Genomic DNA, 20,449 nt, shown 5'->3' with positions numbered 1-20,449 from the left:
CTCTCATTTCCAAAGCACTGACCCCTTTCTCCACAGGCTGTGCATCAGCAGGAGGGCTGCTCTTCCCCTGAGCTACTGGAGGACTTTTCTCCTTCAGAAGTCAAAGTTATTTCCTGGACAGACTTGCAGACAGGCAATGTAAAGTAGTCTGGGGGGAACACTCTCCTAAAAGTTCTGATTCTTCTCCCTTCAGGTGCCACCTGCACATTGGAATGGAGACAGAGTCACAGAAACCTGTCAGCAAACATGGAGCAAAAGGACCTCTGGGCATCAAGGCAAGGAGATCTCTGCTCAGACACCCTCGATTGCACCAGACAACACTGGGGACAAAAAGCTCTCGCTGCCAGCTCTGCAAGAGAGGCCAGTGTGTGTCCAGGGACACGGGGCCAGGGAGGGAGGCAGTGGAGTGAAGGTGCCTTTGTGAAAGCCATGGGCTGCCACAACAGAGAGAACAAACAAAAGGCTGTGCCCACAGCAGGGACAGGGAGAGGCAAGGAAACAAGCAGAGGACTCCAAAGCGCTGCCTGGGCTAACATGCCCTGTTCCAGAGGAGCTGAGGCTCTGCACAGGCACTGAAAGCCCATTTTACCTCAGAAGTCCTCCTGGGCTCAGTGGTTGATTCACACTTCTCTGCCTTGTCTTCTGCTGATGTTGCAGCCGTGCACTGCACACATTGCATGGCCTTCCTGGAGTGCTCTGACAGCTGCTCCCCTTCTGCTCCAGCAGCCTGCTGGGTATTCACAGAGGAGAAGATTCCCTTATTTCCAACACCACAAAAGCTGTCCTTCAGAAATCTCAGTATTGAGAAGCATCCTCGAAGCACCAGCACTGCAGCTGCTGTTCAGCTCTTGATAGAATACTCTGCTCAGTTTAGTTCATCACTCTGCTCATCTGCTCCGTTCCTTTGCACGCACAATCCAAAGCCCCACGTGTTGCCTACCCTTGCCAGGTCACAGGAGAAGCAGCTCCCCATGCCCTGCTTTTGGCCTGGAGCTGATTTGAACAGCAAACCCCTGCAGAGCCAGCCCAGGGGCAGGGAGCAAACTCTCCCTCTCACAACCTCAGACCATTCCACAGGGGAGCAGAGAACAATGTGGGCAACCAAGCCCAGGGGCAGAAGGAGCCTTCAAGCACTTCTGAGGGCTTCAAACTCCTCTAACTCCTCTTTCCTGACATCACAGGCTTGTATTCCAGAGCAGCCTGAGGCTTTGCAGAGGCAGTGAAAGACCATTTTACCTGCTCGCCAGTTCTCCTGGGCTCTGTGCTCCCTTCAGGCAACTCTGTCTTCGCCTTCTCTTGTGCTGCAACTGGTTGCTCAGATTCCAGGCTGATCTCTGACTTAAATAACAGCTGCTCCTCTTGTGCTCCAACAGCCTGCTAGGTATACACAGAGATGATTCCCTTATTTCAAGCTCCACACAAGCTATACCTCAGAAATCCCCATCACAGGAAGCATCCTCAAAGCACCAGCCTTCTCAGCTGGTGTTCAGCCTTCTCAGTACAAAACTCTGCTGGGTTTAATCCATCACTCTGCTCACCTGCTGCATTCCTTCCACACCAAATCCAAATCCCCTTGTGTTGCCTCCCCTTGTGTGGCCACAGGAGAAGCAGCTCCCCAAGCCCACATTTTGGCCTTGACTGATTTGAACAGCAAGCTCCAGAGCTGTTCAGTCATTCCAGACGTGCCAGGAAACAAAGCTCCAGAGCTGTTCAGTCATTCCAGACGTGCCAGGAAACAATCTGGCAGTCAATGCTGTCTGGCTGGAGCCAGGCACACAGACAAGGCTGCCTGCTGCAGCCTGGGATGTATTGCCCAAGCAGGCCTGGACTGACAGGGATAGAGAGTCCCAAATGTTTATGGAGAACATCATTGAAATATTTCAGGGACATTGCAGTGGACTGAAGATCAATGCCAGTGCCTACCTGGAGACATGTCTTTCCCTTCAGGAAGGCAAATTCTTTCTTAACAGCCCCCCTGGCAATCTTATCCTTGGACAGCTGAGCAGTCAGAGTGCTCCCTCTCCCTTCCTTCAAAGCAGAAGCCTCAAGGTCCAACACATTCTGCTTGCTTTCCATTTCAATGTCCAGTTGCTCCTCAGGCATCATTCTTCCCTGCTGACTTTGCATCTCAGCTGCATGCATCTCATTCTTCATTTCCAGCTCTCTCATCTGCTGCTGGTACAATTCCCGTTCATGCTGCAGGAGAAACAGGGAGGAAAAGGGTCACTCATTCCCTCTCTCAGTTTGTTTCTCATACCTGATCTGGACTCCTGTCCCAGGGGCAGGCACAGGCTGCTCCTCTCTCTCTGCCTCTCAGCATGCTGCAGACCTTGCTGGGACCCCCTTGATGCTGCATCTTTCCCAGCTCACTCAGCCCATCCCAGATCCCTTCCTGCCCTTCCCCAACCTCTTGCAGCTCCACTCCAGAGTTTTTTGGGGAGGAGCTGCCAGAACTGCAGCCACCATTTCAGTCCACGCTAAGCAGGATTTAGGCAGTGCCAGGAAAATGTGCTCTCCAGCAGGGAGGAAGGGAAGAGCAAACACCCCCAGCATTCCATTCCCTGAGTTGGGGCAACAGCAGTGGTTTTCCACCTCTCCTGTGTAGAGTTTCCATGGCACCATCCCGAGAGCCCCACTGCCCTCTCTTGGAGCAGCAATGGCCAGATCAGGCTGTCATTCTCTGCTGCCACTCAGGACCACTTCTCCTCTTGCAGGCACACTTCCTTCTCTGCATCAGCACTTGGCTTTCCTCTCTTCTCTCCCCACTGGCTGCTCTCAGATGGCCAAGGCCAAACACCTTTCTATCAACAGCAAACCTGTTCTTCTCACCCCTCCTTCCAGATCCAGATGTTTATTAATCTGAACATGGCTTAGCCCACGAGGAATTGCTCAATCCATGCAATGCCAGTAGAGACAGTGTGGACATTGAGAACTAAAGCTTCTAGGACACAGAACTCCAGCATGGATGTAAATCAGCAGGCTCAGCACTAAGGGAATTTGACATGACTACAACATCTTTTCCTCCTTATTCAGAAGAATGTAATTAGAAAAGGTAAATTGGAAAAAGGTGCTCCTTAGAACTATTAACACAAGGTCCAAACAAAGGTACAAAATGGCCCTTTGTGGCATCTGCCAATCTCACCAGCAAATCCTTCCTTTCCTTCTCCAGGCTCTCCAATTTCCTCCGCAGAGATGCCACCTCCTGACGAAGAGTCTCAGCCTCTTCCTTCCTTTTAGTGGCCTCTTTCTCCAGGAAACTTTCTCGAGAACTGAACTTGCGTTCTCCATCCAACCAATCTGCAGCAGGGAAGGGGAAGAAGATGGAGAAAAGTAAAGTAAAGGCAAACTGATGAACATCCTTCAGAGAAAACAGCCCTGTCTTCTCTGCCTGCATGTGTTAGACAGGCCCTAAGCCCATAAAGGGCTCCAAAGCTGACAGAAATGAAGGAAACTTCCACACAAAGAAAAAAGCAGGAATGAAAGGGACAAGGTTCAGAGGATTAGGAAGATGTGTTTGCTCTTGGGCTTGTGCAGAGTGAGCAATCCAAGCGAGACCAAGGAGCAGGGATGCCTGTGCAGCCCTGCTCCAGAGGGATCAATAGCCTGGAGGCTCTGCAGGGGCTGGAGTTTGGGAGAATTGAGCTGAGGCATCCAGCTACAGCTCCTTAGCACAGACACCACCTGAAAGGCACCAGCTGTGCACAGGATCAGCCACAGCACAGCCAGATGGCACTGCCAGCCACGGCATCTTTCTAGAGAAAAGGTTTTCACAGGAATTACAATGGATAAATGTCCTGTTGGTTATTTTTTCCTCTCTGCCATCTCTGGCACATTTTCCTGTGCATGGGACCAGAGATCCTCACTGGTGAGACAGGATAGTTCATCAGCTTGGACACGAGAAGCTGTACCTTGCTCACTTTCCTCCAACTCGTTCTGCAGCTCCTGGTTGCGAGCTCTGAGTTTGTCCACCTGAGCCTGTGCCTTCCTCAGCTCCAGCTCTGAGGTGTTAAACTGTATGGCCCAGGCAAGAGCTTTGTCATCACATTTCTGGAGGCTCACACGCAGCTCAGACATCTCAATCTCCAGCACATGCACAGAGGCCTTCAAGCACCGTTCTTCTGCTTGGGACTTTTCCAGCTCCTGCAGCAGCTGCTTCTCTCGAGTGGCCTTGTCAGCCTCCATCTCCAGCACTGTGTCCTTCAGGGCCTGGATCTGGAAGATGGATGCACAGAGCCTCAGAGACAGGGCTGCTCCTGAGGCAGCAGACTGGGCAGTACGGAGAGCAAGGAAGGAGAAAGGACTTCAGGCAAAAAACATGCAGGAAACTGAAGGTGCAGGACCAAGGATTGCAATGGGGACAAGTGTGGATGTTATGGGTTGATGTTTTGACTAGCTCCTCTTCCTGCCCCCACCATGGAGCTGCTGGCTCCTCCCCCAGTCTGTTTTATCTAGGCTGGTGTTTTCTGCTGGCCTGTTGCTGTTGCCGCTGCCACTGCTGCTGCTGCCCCCCGCTGCTTTAGCTGCCCTTCGCTTGCTTTTACTTGCCCTGGGCTCGCTTTTGCTTGCTTCCAGTTTCCCCTCTCCCTCTCTCCCTTCTCCTCATCCCTAAGATTTGCACCGGCTCCAGAGGAGACGGATCTGAACTTTGGAGACCACCACTGTAATTCTGCCAAAGAAGCTCTGCCGCCCTTCCCGGCAAAGATCAGCCAAGTTCGTCTCACTGTCTCGGTGAAATGTTTTGGTCATCTGGCTCTGTGCTGGGAAGTGTATCTTTAGTATTTTTGTTAATAAAAAAGTTTTTTCCACTTTCCCCTGAAGAAAAATTCTTTCCAAGCCCAGTGAAGGAAGGAATTGTAAGAGGGGGTGGTGCCCTTTGGAGGTCTTTTTCACCCAAATTTCTCCTAAATTTGGACAGTGGTAAAAACAGGGAAAGGAAGGCAATGGACACCCTTGAGGCTGCAGCTCTGAACACTGCCTGAACTGGCTGTGCTTGAAGTGCCCTGCCCAGCCTGCCACAGCCACGGCTGTGTCCCCACATTGCTCAGTGCCCAGCACAGGCACCAGCTCCATCTGGCACAACTCTGTTAACACAGGGACAGAGAAGCTCCAAAGGAGTCTGCTGCTGCTTCTCCTCCCAGATTTCCTGCTGGGGCCTGGGAGAGAATGGGAGAAATCATCAGCAGCACAGACCAGATCCAGCCTTGGCCTCAGGGTGCAGCAGCAGCCGTGGGCAGAGCACGGCAGCAGTGGATGCTGCTGGGAGGGGAAAGAGGTTGGGGCCTCCAAGTCAAAATGGTTTTGTGTGTCCGTGGAGAAGAGGATGCCAGTGCACAGTTTACCTGGGTGTTGAGCTCCTGCAGTTGCTTTGTGCGTTTTGAAAAGAGCTGCTCAGTCTCCTGAAGAGCAGAATATAACTGAAACACCTGATTATTCAGGGCCAGGTTCTTTTCCTCCAGGGTTCTGAGGCACAGGTTCTTTTCCTCCAGAAACAGTATCAGCCTTGAAGGAAAGCATGTAACTCATTACTACACGGTATGACATTTTATAGACTCTTAGGACTTACACCACCTCAGGGAAAAATTGCTCTGTCTGATGAGCTTTGTCTAAACAACTTGGCTGTTTGCTCCCCCTGCAGTCATAGCCCAGCAGGTACCCATTCTCCTTTTGCTCCTGAAAGAATTAAAAGTTCCTGCCTACATGCCCTGCCTTTTTTTTCAGATGGAAATGTGAATACAAACATACAGAAATCTTGCAATGAAGACATTAGGGGAGAGGAACAATTTTCTTCTAACAAACCAGGCTTCAACAGGGGGAGGTATGGTCAACATGGAAGAGACATTTCCTTGCCCCAACTTGTTTCTCCAGGGAAGAGAAGCAGCAGACTACAGCCAGGGGATCTCTGGGAAGTTCCCTAGGATTTACCAGCACCCATCCTACTTTCAGCTGGAGAAACAAAAGCTGAAGGCAGAAGTGGCTACAGAGGCTTAGAGTAGAAGCTGCTGGAAGATGCAGAAACCTCCAGGCAAGCAAGAGTGCCCTGCCTTCCTTTGTCTTCTTCTTGGAAGAAGAATACTGTGGCACTCAAGATTGGCAGGACTTGATCAGCTGGGGGAGCTCCCCTAACCTTGGTCTTGTTTCTTGCATTTTTTGCACAGTCAGTGGGTGGCAGGGACCTTGCTTGACTCCCTCCAGGCACTGGGGGGCATTTTATGATGAATCATCCAACACAGACATTATTGGTTTTGGTTGTCTCTGAGGACAATCTGGCCTTGATCAGCAATCAGGGCCTTCAGATGGCTCTGCCCAGCAAAGGAATCAGATGCCAGGCTCATCCAGATCCCAGAGGCTTCAAGTTACAGGATCCAAGGTGGAGCTGATGGATGCATCCACCTCCTTACACTGCAGCTTGGGCAGTGTTAACACACCCACCTCTCTTGGGTTGCAGTACAGGATGTCTCCAGAAATGTGTATTCTATCACCAGCTGCTGAAGCCGGGTCGGGCAGTGACCTTATCCCCGTGGCACATACTATCTGCTAATGTGCCATCTTTAAGAACAGGTGGGGCAATCATCTTTATCTTCACCACAACCCATCCTCCCTCCAGGAAAATATCATCTACTGCTTGGTCATTAAGACGCACTGCATGACTGTTAAAATTACATCATCCCACTGGGATATGCTCCAGCCAGGGGGAGGAGCCATGCCTTTCCTACCTAGATAAAAATTGAGATTTTGGACAGCAAGACAACCTTCTTTCCACTGGATTCCAGAGGAAAGCAGGACCTTTCCACATCATCCCTGGACCTTCAAAGGAAAACTGCACCTTCTACAGGAGCACTGTTCCAACTGAACCACATCTGCCACTGCAGGAGGATGCAGCCACCATTTAATAGGATTGCTCCCAACACTCTGACTGACTGACAGGTGTCAGCTTGGATTCTGACTCTGGCAGTGTTTTTGGGATTGTTCTTTGTAATAATATATTTCTATTTTAATTTTCCTAGTAAAGAACTGTTATTCCTACTTCCCATACCTTTGCCTGAGAGTCCCTTATTTTCAAAATTATAATAATTTGGAGGGAGGGGGTTTACATTCTCCATTTCAAAGAGAAGCTTCTGCCTTTATTGGCAGATACCTGTCCTTCAAACTAGGACAGCACCTAACCTAACAACACGAGAGCCCCCGAGGGAAAAGCTACACCAAAACCCATTATCTTTAGAAATGTTTTAACTAAAGGCATCAAGGAAAAGAAAATGGTATTCAACACTGAGATTTTCTGATGTGTCTGCTCGGAGAGTTCAGATTCTGCCACGTTGGAAATGCTGCCAGAATCCCTGGCATGTGCAAAGATAGACAAGAGGGAATCCATTCACCACAATGCAGAATTCCACAGGCTTTCCTTTACCTGGCTTTTTCCCCTGCTAGGATGTTCACAGCAGCCTGCAAATGGGAATTTTGCCGTGCCACTTCTTCCCATTGACTCCATACACTCCCTACGTTCTGCAGGTATATTTGCAGCTCCTTGTTCTTATTTTCTGCCTCCTCCAGCATCTTCTGGACGTGTTGGACTTCCAACAGCTTCTGCCTTGATTGTTCCTGGGCCTCACTCACATCCTTCTGTGCTCTCTGGACGATCGATTCCTGCAACTCTCGGGAGGCTGCCAGCTGAGATGTCAACTCTCCCACCTCCAGTCAAACAGAACAGAGCAGTCAGAGGCTACAGCCACAGCTTGTCACTGTCAGCCACAGCAGAGGCCATGAGGAAAGGTAAAGGACAACTTTCCATTTCTCCCTGTGCTGACAGCACTAGATTCACAATGGATATGGACAACTTGTTTCAGTTTCAACGTGGCTCACCAAGGGCAGCTGAAAATGCATCTCCCAAACCAAGGCTAGCAAGAGGAGGCCAGCAGGGATCCTTGCTGATGTTTGCTGGCCAACAGCCCAGAGCACTAGCCCAGCTGTCCAGGGCAGCAGGGAGATTCAGCAGAGCACTGAGTGTCCTTCAGAGCAGCTGCCATGGAGAGCACAGGACCAGGCAGCCCCAGGGATCACCCCATCAGCTGCTGCTCTGCCATGGAAAAACAAGAAGGCCACAGATTCCTCCCTGGATGACTGTGCTGCCACTGCTCTTTCACTCACCTGCTTTTGTAGAGACACCTTCTGCTCAAGGAGGAGATTCATTTCCTCCTTGATGCCTTGTAGCTCCTCCTTGTGCCTCCTTTGTGCTGCCTGGAACTCACTGTGAACTTCCTGCAGCTCAGCTTGCAGCTCTGCCTTGATGGTCTGGCAACAAATTGCAGAACAATTTCCTGGGGCCTGTCCTCAAGCTCAGCTTTTGCCACTTGCTGTCTCCAAATCCCATTCCTTCAGCTATTTATTTTGGCTTATCTAGCCAGCTCTGCCTCCTCTGCAAGCCCTCCTTCCTGGAGCTGAGCTCCAGAGCTTGCCAGGCTCTGTGCTCCCAGGGCCTGAAGCAGCCCTTGCCTCCCCAGTCCCAGGAGCTGCCTCTTGTGCCCTTGTCACTGCCCTGCACTCTGCTCCCTGCCTACTCACACTTACCTGCCTCTTCTCTTGCTGCTCTTTCACCTCCTGCCTGAGCTGCTGGATCTGCTGGCAGGCTTCGCTCAGCTCTCCACGAATTTGGAGCAGTGCCTCTGATAAAGCACTCCTCTCATTCTCCACTTCCAGCAGCACCTGCAGAGAAGGAAAGAGGAGAGAGCTTCACACTTGCCCTGCAACATCTGTGTGGCAAGAGGCAGAGACTGATGGGCTCACACGCTCTCAGAGCACTCGGCTGCTGCTCCCCTGGGCCACTCTGCCCCGGGGGAGCCACAGCTCCCCAGGACGTGACTTAGAACACAGCCCAGAAGACATCTCTGGGTTACTGCTCACAAATACTCCAGACAAAGTTTTAAAAAGATTTTTCTCTATGGTGTCAGCATTCCTGCACTGCCCTCCCCATGCCCACAAAAGAGAAGTCCTATAGACTCACTTTGGCTATGAACACCTGCCTGTACACACCAAAAGAGCAGCAGGAAGAGAACAGTGCAGATAATCTGAGGTACATCTTACAAAAACAGAGCACAAGAGCAGCACTCACATCCCAGCTGGAAGCCTGGCTTCCTATGAGAGGGCTCATTCCTGGGCCCAGAGATTGCCCCGTTCACCTTTCAGCACCCCAAATTCAATGTAGAAGACAAGGACGACATGCTCCACACAGCCCCATATCCTGCCATCTCCCACAGCTCCAGCCTTGCAAAAAATCACACCAGTTCTCCTTTCACAATCATTACCTCTCGCTTGGCATTTTCAAATCTAGATTTTTCTTGTTCTTGTTGGGCCTGCAGGGTGGCAACTTTCTGCCTCATTTCAAACAGCACCTCCTGGTGCTCCTGCTCTCTCTCTGCCTTCTCTTTTTCCCATTGTTCCAGCATATTTGCATGGTGCCTTTCACGCTCACTTGCCTAAGGAGAATAAAACAAATATTTGCTACATGAAATCCAGCATGAATACTACTAGCTCATTGCTGAAAATAATGAAGCTTCATCCCACTCACAACTCCCAGCCTTAAAAGGCAACCGCACAGGCTTTCTGCATTCCAGACACCGTGTCCTGTCATGGAATTTAGAATGAGGCCCTGAGGGTGCAAGAATCACAGACTCATGGAATCATTTCTGTTGGCAAAGACCTTCCCACACATTTTGTTCCAATCATGTGGAACAGGCAGTGTCACCTTCCCCTCTCTAAAGCCTCAGTCTCAAGGACTGAAGCACCAGACAATGGGGCCTGTTCCATTTGCTTCGAGCCCAAAGCTGATCTCTGTGTCCACCATGGAAGCACAGCAAGGAAGGAACCGAGTTCCCACGCCTGCAGCAGGCAGCACTGTGGGCATCTGCCCCATGTTGGCATCTGCCCCATGTTAGCATCTGCCCCACGTTGCCATCTGCCCCACGGTGGCATCTGCTCCGTGGCAGGTGGGACTCCGGGACGATCCTGCCCTGGGCTGCCACACTTTGGGTGGGCACTGCCCAACCTGCTCTGGAACTCGTCTCACGCCCTCACTGAAGCCGTGGCTGCATTTCCTGCCCTGCACCATCCTGGGGGCCTTCACACGCCTCCAAGCCCGAGCCACTGGCTCTGCTGCCCCGCCCAGCAGCAGGAGGCCTCTGGCAGAGGATTGCTGCCCTTGCACACCCTCAGGCTCTGCTTGTGCTAAACCAACCCACAGGGCCAGCTTGGACAATTCAGAAGCCTGCTGTCCCCTACCAGGTCTTGCAGGAGCTTGTCTAGTTCCAGTTGCTGAGCAGTTCTCTGAAGCCTGAGGCTTTCATGACACTGCTGCTCTGCCTGCAAGAGCTGCTGAGCTGTGTCTTCCCGTTCCTGCCTCCTGAGAGCTCTCTCTGCTTCCAGCTCACGTTGCAGGCACTTCACTTCTCCTGCAAACATGACCAACAGCAAGAGTCAGAGTCTTTAGTGACTTGACTGACCTCAGGCCCTTTCAGTGCCTCCAGCCCCACCACTCCTCAGAAGCCCCGTGGACTGAGGTGGCTTGGCAGGGTGCTTAGCTTCTCTAGGCAGGGGCGGCACCACAAACAAAGCACACGAGGTTCTCACCTTCTTTGGCCTGCATGACCGTGACCATTTGAGCCTCCAGATGCTTCCTGGTCTCCTGCAGCTGAGATATCTGCTGCTGAGCAGCAAGCAGACTGGATTCCAGGCTCTCCTTTGCTGAGCTACAAGTTGCAAATACAGTGAGACATGAGTTGCTTGCTCCTACCACCCACAGCTGGTTATTCCAGGCTGACGTGGCTCAAGATCCCCACTGCTGAGTACGGAAAAGGGGTGGCATGGAAACTTGTCCAGAGAAGACATATTTGTGCCATTCCAATGGCAAAGCTTTCTTGGCTTTAGGTGTCAGAAAAATGACCTTCACATTGGGGCACATTTTATTTTCTTGAGACTCTTATACATTTTCTGTCCATGGAGTGCAAAAACATCTGAAAGGGTCTGCTCCCTGCCTTTACCTGGTCTCTGCCAGCTGCTTGGAAAGGTCGTGTTGCTGCTGCTCCATGGCTGCCAGTCGGCCCTCAAGGGCAGCCTTCTCCTGGCCCAGCAGCTCCTTCTCTCTGCACACCTGGGCCAAGGGGTGCCCTTGGCCAGAGGATTCCTGGAGCAGCAGCTGCAGAGTCCTGCTCGATGACTCTTGCTCCTGGGAAACCTGGAAGCAGGACAAGGTAGAGCTCGAGCCCTTCCTCGGGAGCCCTGTGCAGAGCCAGCCAGTGCCACCTCGCAGGCAGCCAGAGGACAAGGAGCACCTGTGCTCTGAGCTCAACGTTTCACAGCATCTGCCCCGTGCAGCTCTGACAGCCTGGGCTCCATGAGCCTCTGGCACGGTTCCCTTGGAAGTGCTGTGTCAGGCCCTGCTGCCTTGCCTGGGACCAGACAACACCTTCCCAACAAACATCCCTACTCCTGACTACATGTTGTCATCCAAAAACACTGCATCTTCCACAACTGCCTACACAAAGCACTCTAAGCACCAGCAGAGCAGCTGCTGTTCAGGCATGTGTCCAAAACTCTGCTGGGTTTAGTCCATCACTCTGCTCACCTGCTGCATTCCTTCCCACACCAAATCTAATCCCCACATGTTGCCTCCCCTTGCGTGGCCACAGGAGAAGCAGCTCCCATGCCCAGCTTTTGGCCTGAAGCTGATTTGAACAGCAAGCTCCAGAGCTTCATCACTCATTCCAGACATGCCAGGAAACAATCTGGCAGTCAATGTTGTCTGGTTAGAGCCAGGCACACAGACAAGGCTGCCTGCTGCAGCCCGGGCTGCTTTGCCAAAACAGGCCTGGACTGACAGCGATAGAGAGTCCCAATTGTTCATTGGACACTTCATTGGAATTTTTCAGGGATGTTGCAGTGGACTCAAGGGCAATACCAAAGCCCACCTGGAGATGACACCAGCCCATGCAAGTGTCAGGAGTCCTTCTCTGTAGGACTGCTAAATCTTTCCTTAAACTCCCTTTGGCCTTTTCACTCTTGATTAGTGCAGCAGTCAGGACTTGAGCATTCTCTCTCCCTTCAACTTCTCCTCTTCCTCTCTGTTTCAAGGTGGCAGGAACCCCATAAACCTGACGCTCCAACTCTTTCTGCATCCCTTCACTCTCTAATTCCAATTGCTGGGTTATTTCATTCCAAATTTGCATCTCAGTTGCATGCATCTCATTATTCAATTCCAGCTCTCTCATCTGCTGCTGGTACAATTCCCTTTCATGCTGCTGGAGAAACAGGGAGGAAAAGGGTCACTCATTCCCTCTCTCAGTTTGTTTCTCATACCTGATCTGGACTCCTGTCCCAGGGGCAGGCACAGGCTGCTCCTCTCTCTCTGCCTCTCAGCATGCTGCAGACCTTTGCTGGGACCCCCTTGATGCTGCATCTTTCCCAGCTCACTCAGCCCATCCCAGCTCCCTTCCTGCACTTCCCCAAACTCTTGCAGCTCCACTCCAGTGTTCTTTTGGGGAGGAGCTGCCAGAACTGCAGCCACCATTTCAGTCCACGCTAAACAGGATTTAGGCAGTGCCAGGAAAATGTGCTCTCCAGCAGGGAGGAAGGGAAGAGCAAACACCCCCAGCATTCCATTCCCTGGGTTGGGGCAACAGCAGTGGTTTTCCACCTCTCCTGTGTAGAGTTTCCATGGCACCATCCCGAGAGCCCCACTGCCCTCTCTTGGAGCAGCAATGGCCAGATCAGGCTGTCATTCTCTGCTGCCACTCAGGACCACTTCTCCCCTTGCAGGCACACTTCCTTCTCTGCATCAGCACTTGGCTTTCCTCTCTTCTCTCCCCACTGGCTGCTCTCAGACGGCCAAGGCCAAACACCTTTCTATCAACAGCAAACCTGTTCTTCTCACCCCTCCTTCCAGATCCAGATGCTTATTAATCTGAACATGGCTTAGCCCACGAGGAATTGCTCAAACCATGCAATGCCAGTAGAGACAGTGTGGACATTGAGAACTAAAGCTTCTAGGACACAGAACTCCAGCATGGATGTAAATCAGCAGCCTCAGCACTAAGGGACTTTGACATGACTACAACATCTTTTCCTCCTTATTCAGAAGAATGTAATTAGAAAAGGTAAATTGGAAAAAGGTGCTCCTTAGAACTATTAACAAAAGGTCCAAACAGAGGAACAAAATGGCCCTTTGTGGCATCTGCCAATCTCACCAGCAAATCCTTCCTTTCCTTCTCCAGGCTCTCCAATTTCCTCCGCAGAGATGCCACCTCCTGACGAAGAGTCTCAGCCTCTTCCTTCAGGGCAATTTCTAGAGAGGTCTTCTGCTGCTCTTCCCTCCACATCACTGCAACAGAGAAGGAGATGGAGAAAAGTAAAGTAAAGGCAAACTGATGAACATCCTTCAGAGAAAACAGCCCTGTCTCCTCTGTCTGCATGTGTTTGACGGGCCCTAAGCCCACAAAGAGCTCCAAAGCAGACAGAAATGAAGGAAAGTGCTACACAACAAAAAAAGCAGGAATGAATGGGGCAGGGTTCAAAGGATTAGGAAAATGTATTTGCTCTTGAGCAGAGAGATCAATAGCTTGGAGATTCTGCAGAGGCTAGAGTTTGGGGGAATTGAGCTGAGGCATCCAGCTACAGCTCCTTAGCACAGACACCACCTGAAAGGCACCAGTTGTGCACAGGATCAGCCACAGCACAGCCAGATGGCACTGCCAGCCACGGCATCTTTCTAGAGAAAAGGTTTTCACAGAAATTACAATGGATAAATGTCCTGCTGGTTGTGTTTGCCCATCTGTCCTGTCTGGGCACTCCCCTTTTTCTGTGCATGGGATCAGATAACCCCACTGGTGTGGATAGGATAGGGCAGTGAGTAGATGGGAGAGAAGCTGTACCTTGCTCACTTTCCTCCAACAGTTTCTGCAGCTCCTGATTTTGAGCATTTAGTTGGTCTCTCTGAGCCTGTGTCTTCCTCAGCTCCAGCTCCATGGCCTTACACTGTGTGGCCATGGCCTCTGCTCTTTCCTCAGAGCTTTGGAGCCTCACACGCAGCTCAGACACCTCAGTTTCCAGCTGCTTCTCTTGAGTCTCCTGGAGAGCTGCCTTCTCCATCACTGCCTCCAGCAGGGCTGAGGCCTGGAAGATGGATGCACAGAGCCTCAGGGACAGGGCTGCTCCTGAGGCAGCAGACTGGGCAGGAGGGAGAGCAAGGAAGCAGAAAGGACTTCAGGCAAAAAACATGCAGGAAACTGAAGGTGCAGAACCAAGGATTGCAATGGAGACAAGTGTGGAAAAACGGGGAAAGGAAGGCAATGGACACCCTTGAGGCTGCAGCTCTGAACACTGCCTGAACTGGCTGTGCTGGAAGTGCCCTGCCCAGCCTGCCACAGCCACGGCTGTGCCCCCACATTGCTCAGTGCCCAGCACAGGCACCAGCTCCATCTGGCACAACTCTGCTAACACAGGGACAGAGAAGCTCCAAAGGAGTCTGCTGCTGCTTCTCCTCCCAGATTTCCTGCTGGGACCAAGGAGAGAATGGGGGAAACATCAGCAGCACAGACCAGATCCAGCCTTGGCCTCAGGGTGCAGCAGCAGCCGTGGGCAGAGCACGGCAGCAGTGGATGCTGCTGGGAGGGGAAAGAGGTTGGGGCCTCCAAGCCAAAGGTGGTGTTGTGTGTCCGTGGAGAAGAGGATGCCAGTGCACAGCTTACCTGGGTGTTGAGCTCCTGCAGTTGTTTTGTGCGTTTTGAAAAGAGCTGCTCAGACTGCTGAAGAGCAGAATGAAACTCAGTCACCTGATTGTTCAGGGCCAGGTTCTTTTCCTCCAGGGTTCTGAGGCACAGGTTCTTTTCCTCCAGAGACAGTATCAGCCTAGAAGGAAAGCATGTAACTCTTTACTACATGGTATGACATTTTAGAAACTCTTAGGACTTGCACCACACCAGGGAAAAACTTCTCTGTCTGATGAGCTTTGTCTAAACAACTTGGCTGTTTGTTCCCCCTGCAGTCATATCTGCAGCTGCCCACTCTGCTTTTGGTCCAGAAAGAATTAAAAATTTCTGCCTACATGCCCTGCCTTCTTTTTCCAATGGAAATGTGACTCCTGTGGCACTGAAGATTGGCAGGACTTGATCAACTGGAGGATCCTCCCTAACCTTGGCCTCATTTCTTGCATTCTTTGCACAGTCAGTAATGCCTGTGACTGTGGAGGGTGGCAGGGACCTTGCTTGACTCCCTCCAGGCACTGGGGGGCATTTTATGATGAATCATCCAACACAGACATTATTGGTTTTGGTTGCCACTGAGGACAATCTGGCCTAGATCAGCAATCAGGGCCTTCAGATGGCTCTGCCCAGCAAAGGCATCAGATGCCAGGCTGATCCAGATCCCAGAGGCTTCAAGTTACAGGACCCAAGGTGGAGCTGACGGATGCATCCAGCTCCTTACACTGCAGCTTGGGCAGTGTTAACAAACCCACCTAACCTAACAACACAACAGTCCTTAGAGGGAAAGATCTACCCCAAGAGCCTTTACCTTGGGAAAAACTAAAGGAATCAAGGAAAAGAAAATGTGATTCCACACTCATATAATGAGACCTATCTTCTTGGAGTGTTGAGATCCTGCCACTTAGGAAATGCTGCCACAGCTCCTGGCATGTGCAAAGATGGCCAAGAGGGAATCCATTCACCACAATGCAGAATCCCACAGGCTTTCCTTTACCTGGCTTTCTCCTTCTCTAGGACATTCATGGCAGCCTGCAATTGGGAATTTTGCTGTGCCACTTCTTCCCATTGACTCCATTCCCTCTCTAAGATTTGCAGGTACATTTGCAGCTTCTTGTTCTTATTTTCTGCCTCCTCCAGCATCTTCTGGATGCCTTCAACGTCCAACAGCTTCTGCCTTGACTCTTGCTGGGCCCAGCTCACATCTTGCTGTTGTCTCTGGACGATCGATTCCTGTGACTCTCGGGAGGCTGCCAGCTGAGATGTCAACTCTCCCACCTCCAGTCAAACAGAACAGAGCAGTCAGAGGCTACAGCCACAGCTTGTCACTGTCAGCCACAGCAGAGGCCATGAGGAAAGGTAAAGGACAACTTTCCATTTCTCCCTGTGCTGACAGCACCAGATTCACAATGGATATGGACAACTTGTCAGTATTCCTACTCTGCCCTCCCCATGTCCAAAAATAGAGAAGTCCTATAAACTCACTTTGGCTATAAACACCTGCCTGTACACACCAAAAGGGCAGCAGGAAGAGAACAGTGCAGATACTCTGAGGTACATCTTAGAAAAACAGAGCACAAGAGCAGCACTCACATCTCTGCTGCAAGCTGATGTTTCTGCCTGGCTTCCTATGAGAGGGCTCATTCCTGGGCCCAGAGATTGCCCCGTTCACCTTTCAGCACCCCAAATTCAATGTAGAAGACAAGGACGACATGCTCCACACAGCCCCATGTCCTGCCATCTCCCACAGCTTCAGCCTTGCAAAAAATCACACCAGTTCTCCTTTCACAATCATTACCTCTCGCCTGGTATTTTCAAATCTAGTTCGTTCCTCTTCTTGTTGGGTCGGCAGGGTGGCAACTTTCTGCCTCATCTGAAACAGCACCTCCTGGTGCTCCTGCTCTCTCTCTGCCTTCTCTTTTTCCCATTGTTTCAGCATATTTGCATGGTGCCTTTCACACTCACTTGCCTGAGGAGGGGAGGAATAATCTTCAAGATTAAATCCTAGGCATGCTCCTCACTTAAAAATGGAAAGCCTCATTCTACCCACAACCCCCAACCTGAAAAGTCAATATCACTGGCTTTCTGCACTCCAGGAACTGTGTCTTGTCATGGAATTGAAGAGGAGACTCATGGAATCATTTCTGATTCCCAAGCATTGAGTCCAACCAGAATAGGAGGTGTCAACTTCCCCTCTCTGATACCCTGGACTCAAGGACAGACCAACAGAGGAACTCCCTCAGCCCCTCCTTGTCACACCTGGGCTCCAGACACTCCCCGAGCTCTGATCCCTCTTTAAGAGGCTCTGGAGCTGCCAAAAAAACCCAAATTTTGCAGAAGCATATACAACGTTGCTGATGAACATGGGTATCCCTGGCTGATAAATGCATGGGCCATCCTGAGCCAGGTTTCTACAGCAGTGTCCCTGGTTCTACTGCCAGAAACAGCATCTGGGCTGATCTGGCTGGCACAACTCCCACTCCCACAGGTGCTGCCTAGCAATCAGGTGTCCAGAGCCGTGGTAACATCATCCCTCTCTTGCTCCAGCAGATCCCTCTGAAGCTGCAATTCCTCCAATGTCTGTGTCTTGACTTCCAGCTCGCTCTGCAATGAGGGGTCTTCTCCCTCGAGTGCAGCCAAGTCCTCCACTATACAAGAAGGGCCAAGACAAGATTTCAAAGGAAAAACAGTCTCATTTCCAAAACCAACCTCCATCCTGTCCTTGTGCTCTGCCTTATCTGCCTGGGCTGAAACTTCCTTCTGCTGCTTGGTTTTCTTCTGATACAGACTCAAGGCTCCTGGCTCTGGGATTCCAATGCATTGCTGCAGCATTTCCTTAGATTTCTCAACATTTGCACAGCCACTGCAGAGACAAGGCTCAGTCAAAAGAACTGAGAGGCCTGAGGGGTCACTGATCCCATTTGCAGCACTCTAGGATGGAGCAGGGTGCAGTGGGCTAAGCAAGACCTTGTTCCTTCCCTCCCAGGGAAATCCTCTAGAGGCAAAGGGAAAGGAAGGCAGGATTTTGCCTTCCTTCAGTGAGAAGCAGTGGTTGGGCAGGGGCACGCAAAGAACAGAATTCAGGGAAGCATCATGGTGAGAAGAAGGAATCTTCTCTTCCAACATGGCTCTACATTGACCAGACAGCCTTGGGAGTCACAGTAGAACATGAAAAACCCAGACTGGATGATGCTTGAGAGCCACACTGAGGCCTGTGCATGCTAGAGCAGGTGATTTCTTCTCCCAGGACCCCTCGGAAATCCCAGGCCTGGAAGGAAATTACTGCTGGAACACAGCAGGAGGAGGAGGAAAAGCTCACCTTCTGATTTCTTCTAGCAGACATTCTATGTGCTGCTGGCGGCTTCTGAACCTCTGGCATCTCTCTGCCATTTTCTCAAAATGTTGCTGCGAACGCTCACAATTCTCTGTGGCTTCCTGAACCAAGTCCAAGGGATGCTGTTCATCAGTGGATGCCAGAGTTGAGAGCACGTTCCCAGGACTGACATTGCAGATGATGGAGTTGTCCATGCTGTCACTGTAGTCTAACAGCACCTGAAAGCCCACATCCAGCTGTTAGTCAGCTATTCTGTTCCTATTCCAAAGTACCACTGAGGAGCCTCTTCTGATCTCACAAGAACCAGTTTCCATTCATGGAGAACCAGTTTCAAAATCCCACCCAGCTCTGCACTGTTTACTCACCTCAGAGGATCTGGAGGAACGTCCCTGGTGAGAAAGGCCTCGAGCTCCCTGGAAGAGCACAGGGCAGAGCACACTCAGACTGCATGGCTGCCCCTGAGGCAGTGCCTCTAAGTGCTTCCCAGGCTGTCCCAGAGCACAGCAATTCCAGCTGGGCTCTTGCCCTCCTCCTTGGGAAGTATTTCCAGCCCAGCAGTTTGACAGCAGCACAAATGAACATGCTGGAAGGTGTCTCATCACTTCTAAGAACACCAGAAGGGGAGCTGCCCACACCCCAGTCCAACTTGGCCTTGAACACTCCCAGGGATCCAGGGGCAATCTCAGCTTCTCTGGGCAACCTGTGCCAGGGCCTCAGCACCCTCACAGGGCAGAATTCCCTTCCCAATAGTCCATCCACCCCTGCCATGTCTCAGTGGAAAGCCACTGTCCCTTGTCCTGTCCCTGAAGGCCTCTGGCTTAAGTCCCTCTCCAGCTCTCTTGCAGCCCCCTCAGGCATTGCAAGGGGCTCTAATGTCACCCTGGAACCTTCTCCAGGCTGGATTACCCCAACTCTTGCATCCTTTTTCCTTAGTGCAGGTGCTCCAGCCCTTCCTATCATCCCCATGGCCTCCTCTGGGTCTCGGGGAATCATCTCAGAGATGTTTGGGAGAAACCCATTCTTGCCTCTGGGAAGTGCTGAGGCTATACTGTAAATTGGGCAGGAGGGAAGGCAATGCAAAGCTGCTCCCTTGTTTGTGCCCACGGCCTCCAGTGGGACAAGGATGGAGCAGGAGATGTGGCTGTGCTCTGGGATGGCCAGGAGCCCCCCATTCCCTCCCTGGCCTGTCCCCACAGCAAGCACCAAAGCTGCTGCCACCTCTGGAACAGCCGGCTGTTAATACCTTGCTGTTCCCAAAGGGAGCCATTCCCTGAGGCCCAGCCCAGGCCCAGCAGGCCCAGCCCAGCCTGCTGGGCCTGGCACAAGGAGAGCTGTGGCTTTTTCACTCACCCGCCGGGTGTCCATCTGCTCCTTTGGCATGAACAGTGACCAAATCCGAGTGTCAAAAGGTCGTTGACTTTTGCAGGGTCTAAACCCAAATCTCCAAAGGCTCTTGGCCTTTGCAGGGTCTAAACCCAATATCTAAAGGTCGTTGGTTTTGCAGGGTCTAACCCCAATCTCCAAAGGCTCGTGGCCTTTGCAGGGTCTAACCCCAATCTCCAGATGTTGTTGTTCTTTGCAAGGTCAATAGCACAGTAGCAAGGTGCCGTCGGCCTTTGCGAGGTCTGAGCCCCAATGTTCACGAGCTGTTGACAGCTCCAGGGTCCAAACCCCAATGAGCCAGGAGCTGTCGATTGTTGCCAGGGTCCAACCCCCAACATTCCAACATTCCAACATTCCATGGCCTGTTGACGGTTGCCAGGATCCGAAGCCCATCATTCCAGGGGCTGGTGGAATGGCCTCCCCGGCTCTCCCCGTGCCAGCTCCCTGCTGGCCCTGGCACCTGCCCTGCCTCTCCTGTGTCCCCACAGCCGTGCTGGGCAGGGCCCTGGATCATAACATGAGTTCAAGTGTCTGATCTAGATAATATCAGTTTTAAGGCTCAGCATTCTCAAGTCCCACATGCTCTCTAGGGATGGGCTTAGTTCCCAACTCACAGGAATTCTTCTGTCCTCCCTGACAAACTGCAGATTTAAGACGAAGACTAAAAAGGTTCCTGGTGCTCACAAATATTCATGGAAAGCAAAGCTTTGTGTTTGAACAATTACATGAGTTGAAAAAATGATGTTTCAGGGGCTTTTCAAATTCCTACAGTGAAATGCCAAGAGTGTTTAAGGTTCATAAAAGAGATTATGAATCCGGAGACAGCCACAAGTGCATTTCTTTCTCCGCTCTCCGTTTGGCAATATATCATTAGGTCTTCTAGGCAGAAGAAAAGTCTTGTTGCTTACATCAAAGATTTTTCGCTAGGAACAGTCCTTCAAGAACCAAATGGGTCTGCTTGGAAAAGCTTTGGCAGGTGTTTTTTACCCTC

General features: G+C 51.4%; 2 protein-coding genes across 2 annotated transcripts; both read right to left on the bottom strand.

Annotated features, from left to right (window-relative positions):
* Window positions 1-1,155: 1,155 nt before the first annotated feature.
* On the bottom strand, window positions 1,156-19,539 carry LOC306809890 (uncharacterized protein; the record flags this gene model as incomplete). The annotated part of the gene is made up of 12 exons (XM_079321796.1): window positions 19,426-19,539; window positions 18,441-18,488; window positions 18,061-18,293; window positions 17,451-17,604; window positions 9,297-9,467; window positions 8,563-8,697; window positions 7,406-7,686; window positions 5,340-5,499; window positions 3,909-4,212; window positions 3,143-3,297; window positions 1,924-2,196; window positions 1,156-1,374 (listed from the first exon to the last, which is right to left on the bottom strand). The coding sequence occupies exons 1-12, from the start codon at window positions 19,453-19,455 to the stop codon at window positions 1,156-1,158; spliced, it is 2,163 nt and encodes a 720-aa protein (XP_079177922.1). The 5' UTR covers window positions 19,456-19,539.
* On the bottom strand, window positions 9,923-16,706 carry LOC306809874 (uncharacterized protein; the record flags this gene model as incomplete). Its single annotated transcript, XM_079321778.1, has 10 exons — window positions 16,540-16,706; window positions 15,739-16,019; window positions 14,730-14,889; window positions 13,914-14,154; window positions 13,230-13,363; window positions 11,955-12,281; window positions 11,028-11,221; window positions 10,618-10,736; window positions 10,419-10,439; window positions 9,923-10,215 (listed from the first exon to the last, which is right to left on the bottom strand). The coding sequence occupies exons 1-10, from the start codon at window positions 16,678-16,680 to the stop codon at window positions 9,923-9,925; spliced, it is 1,911 nt and encodes a 636-aa protein (XP_079177904.1). The 5' UTR covers window positions 16,681-16,706.
* Window positions 19,540-20,449: the final 910 nt, after the last annotated feature.

Source organism: Erithacus rubecula (assembly GCF_903797595.1).
Source record: "Erithacus rubecula genome assembly, chromosome: 18".
Lineage (NCBI taxonomy): Eukaryota > Metazoa > Chordata > Aves > Passeriformes > Muscicapidae > Erithacus > Erithacus rubecula.
This window is presented reverse-complemented; position numbering and strand designations above follow the sequence as displayed.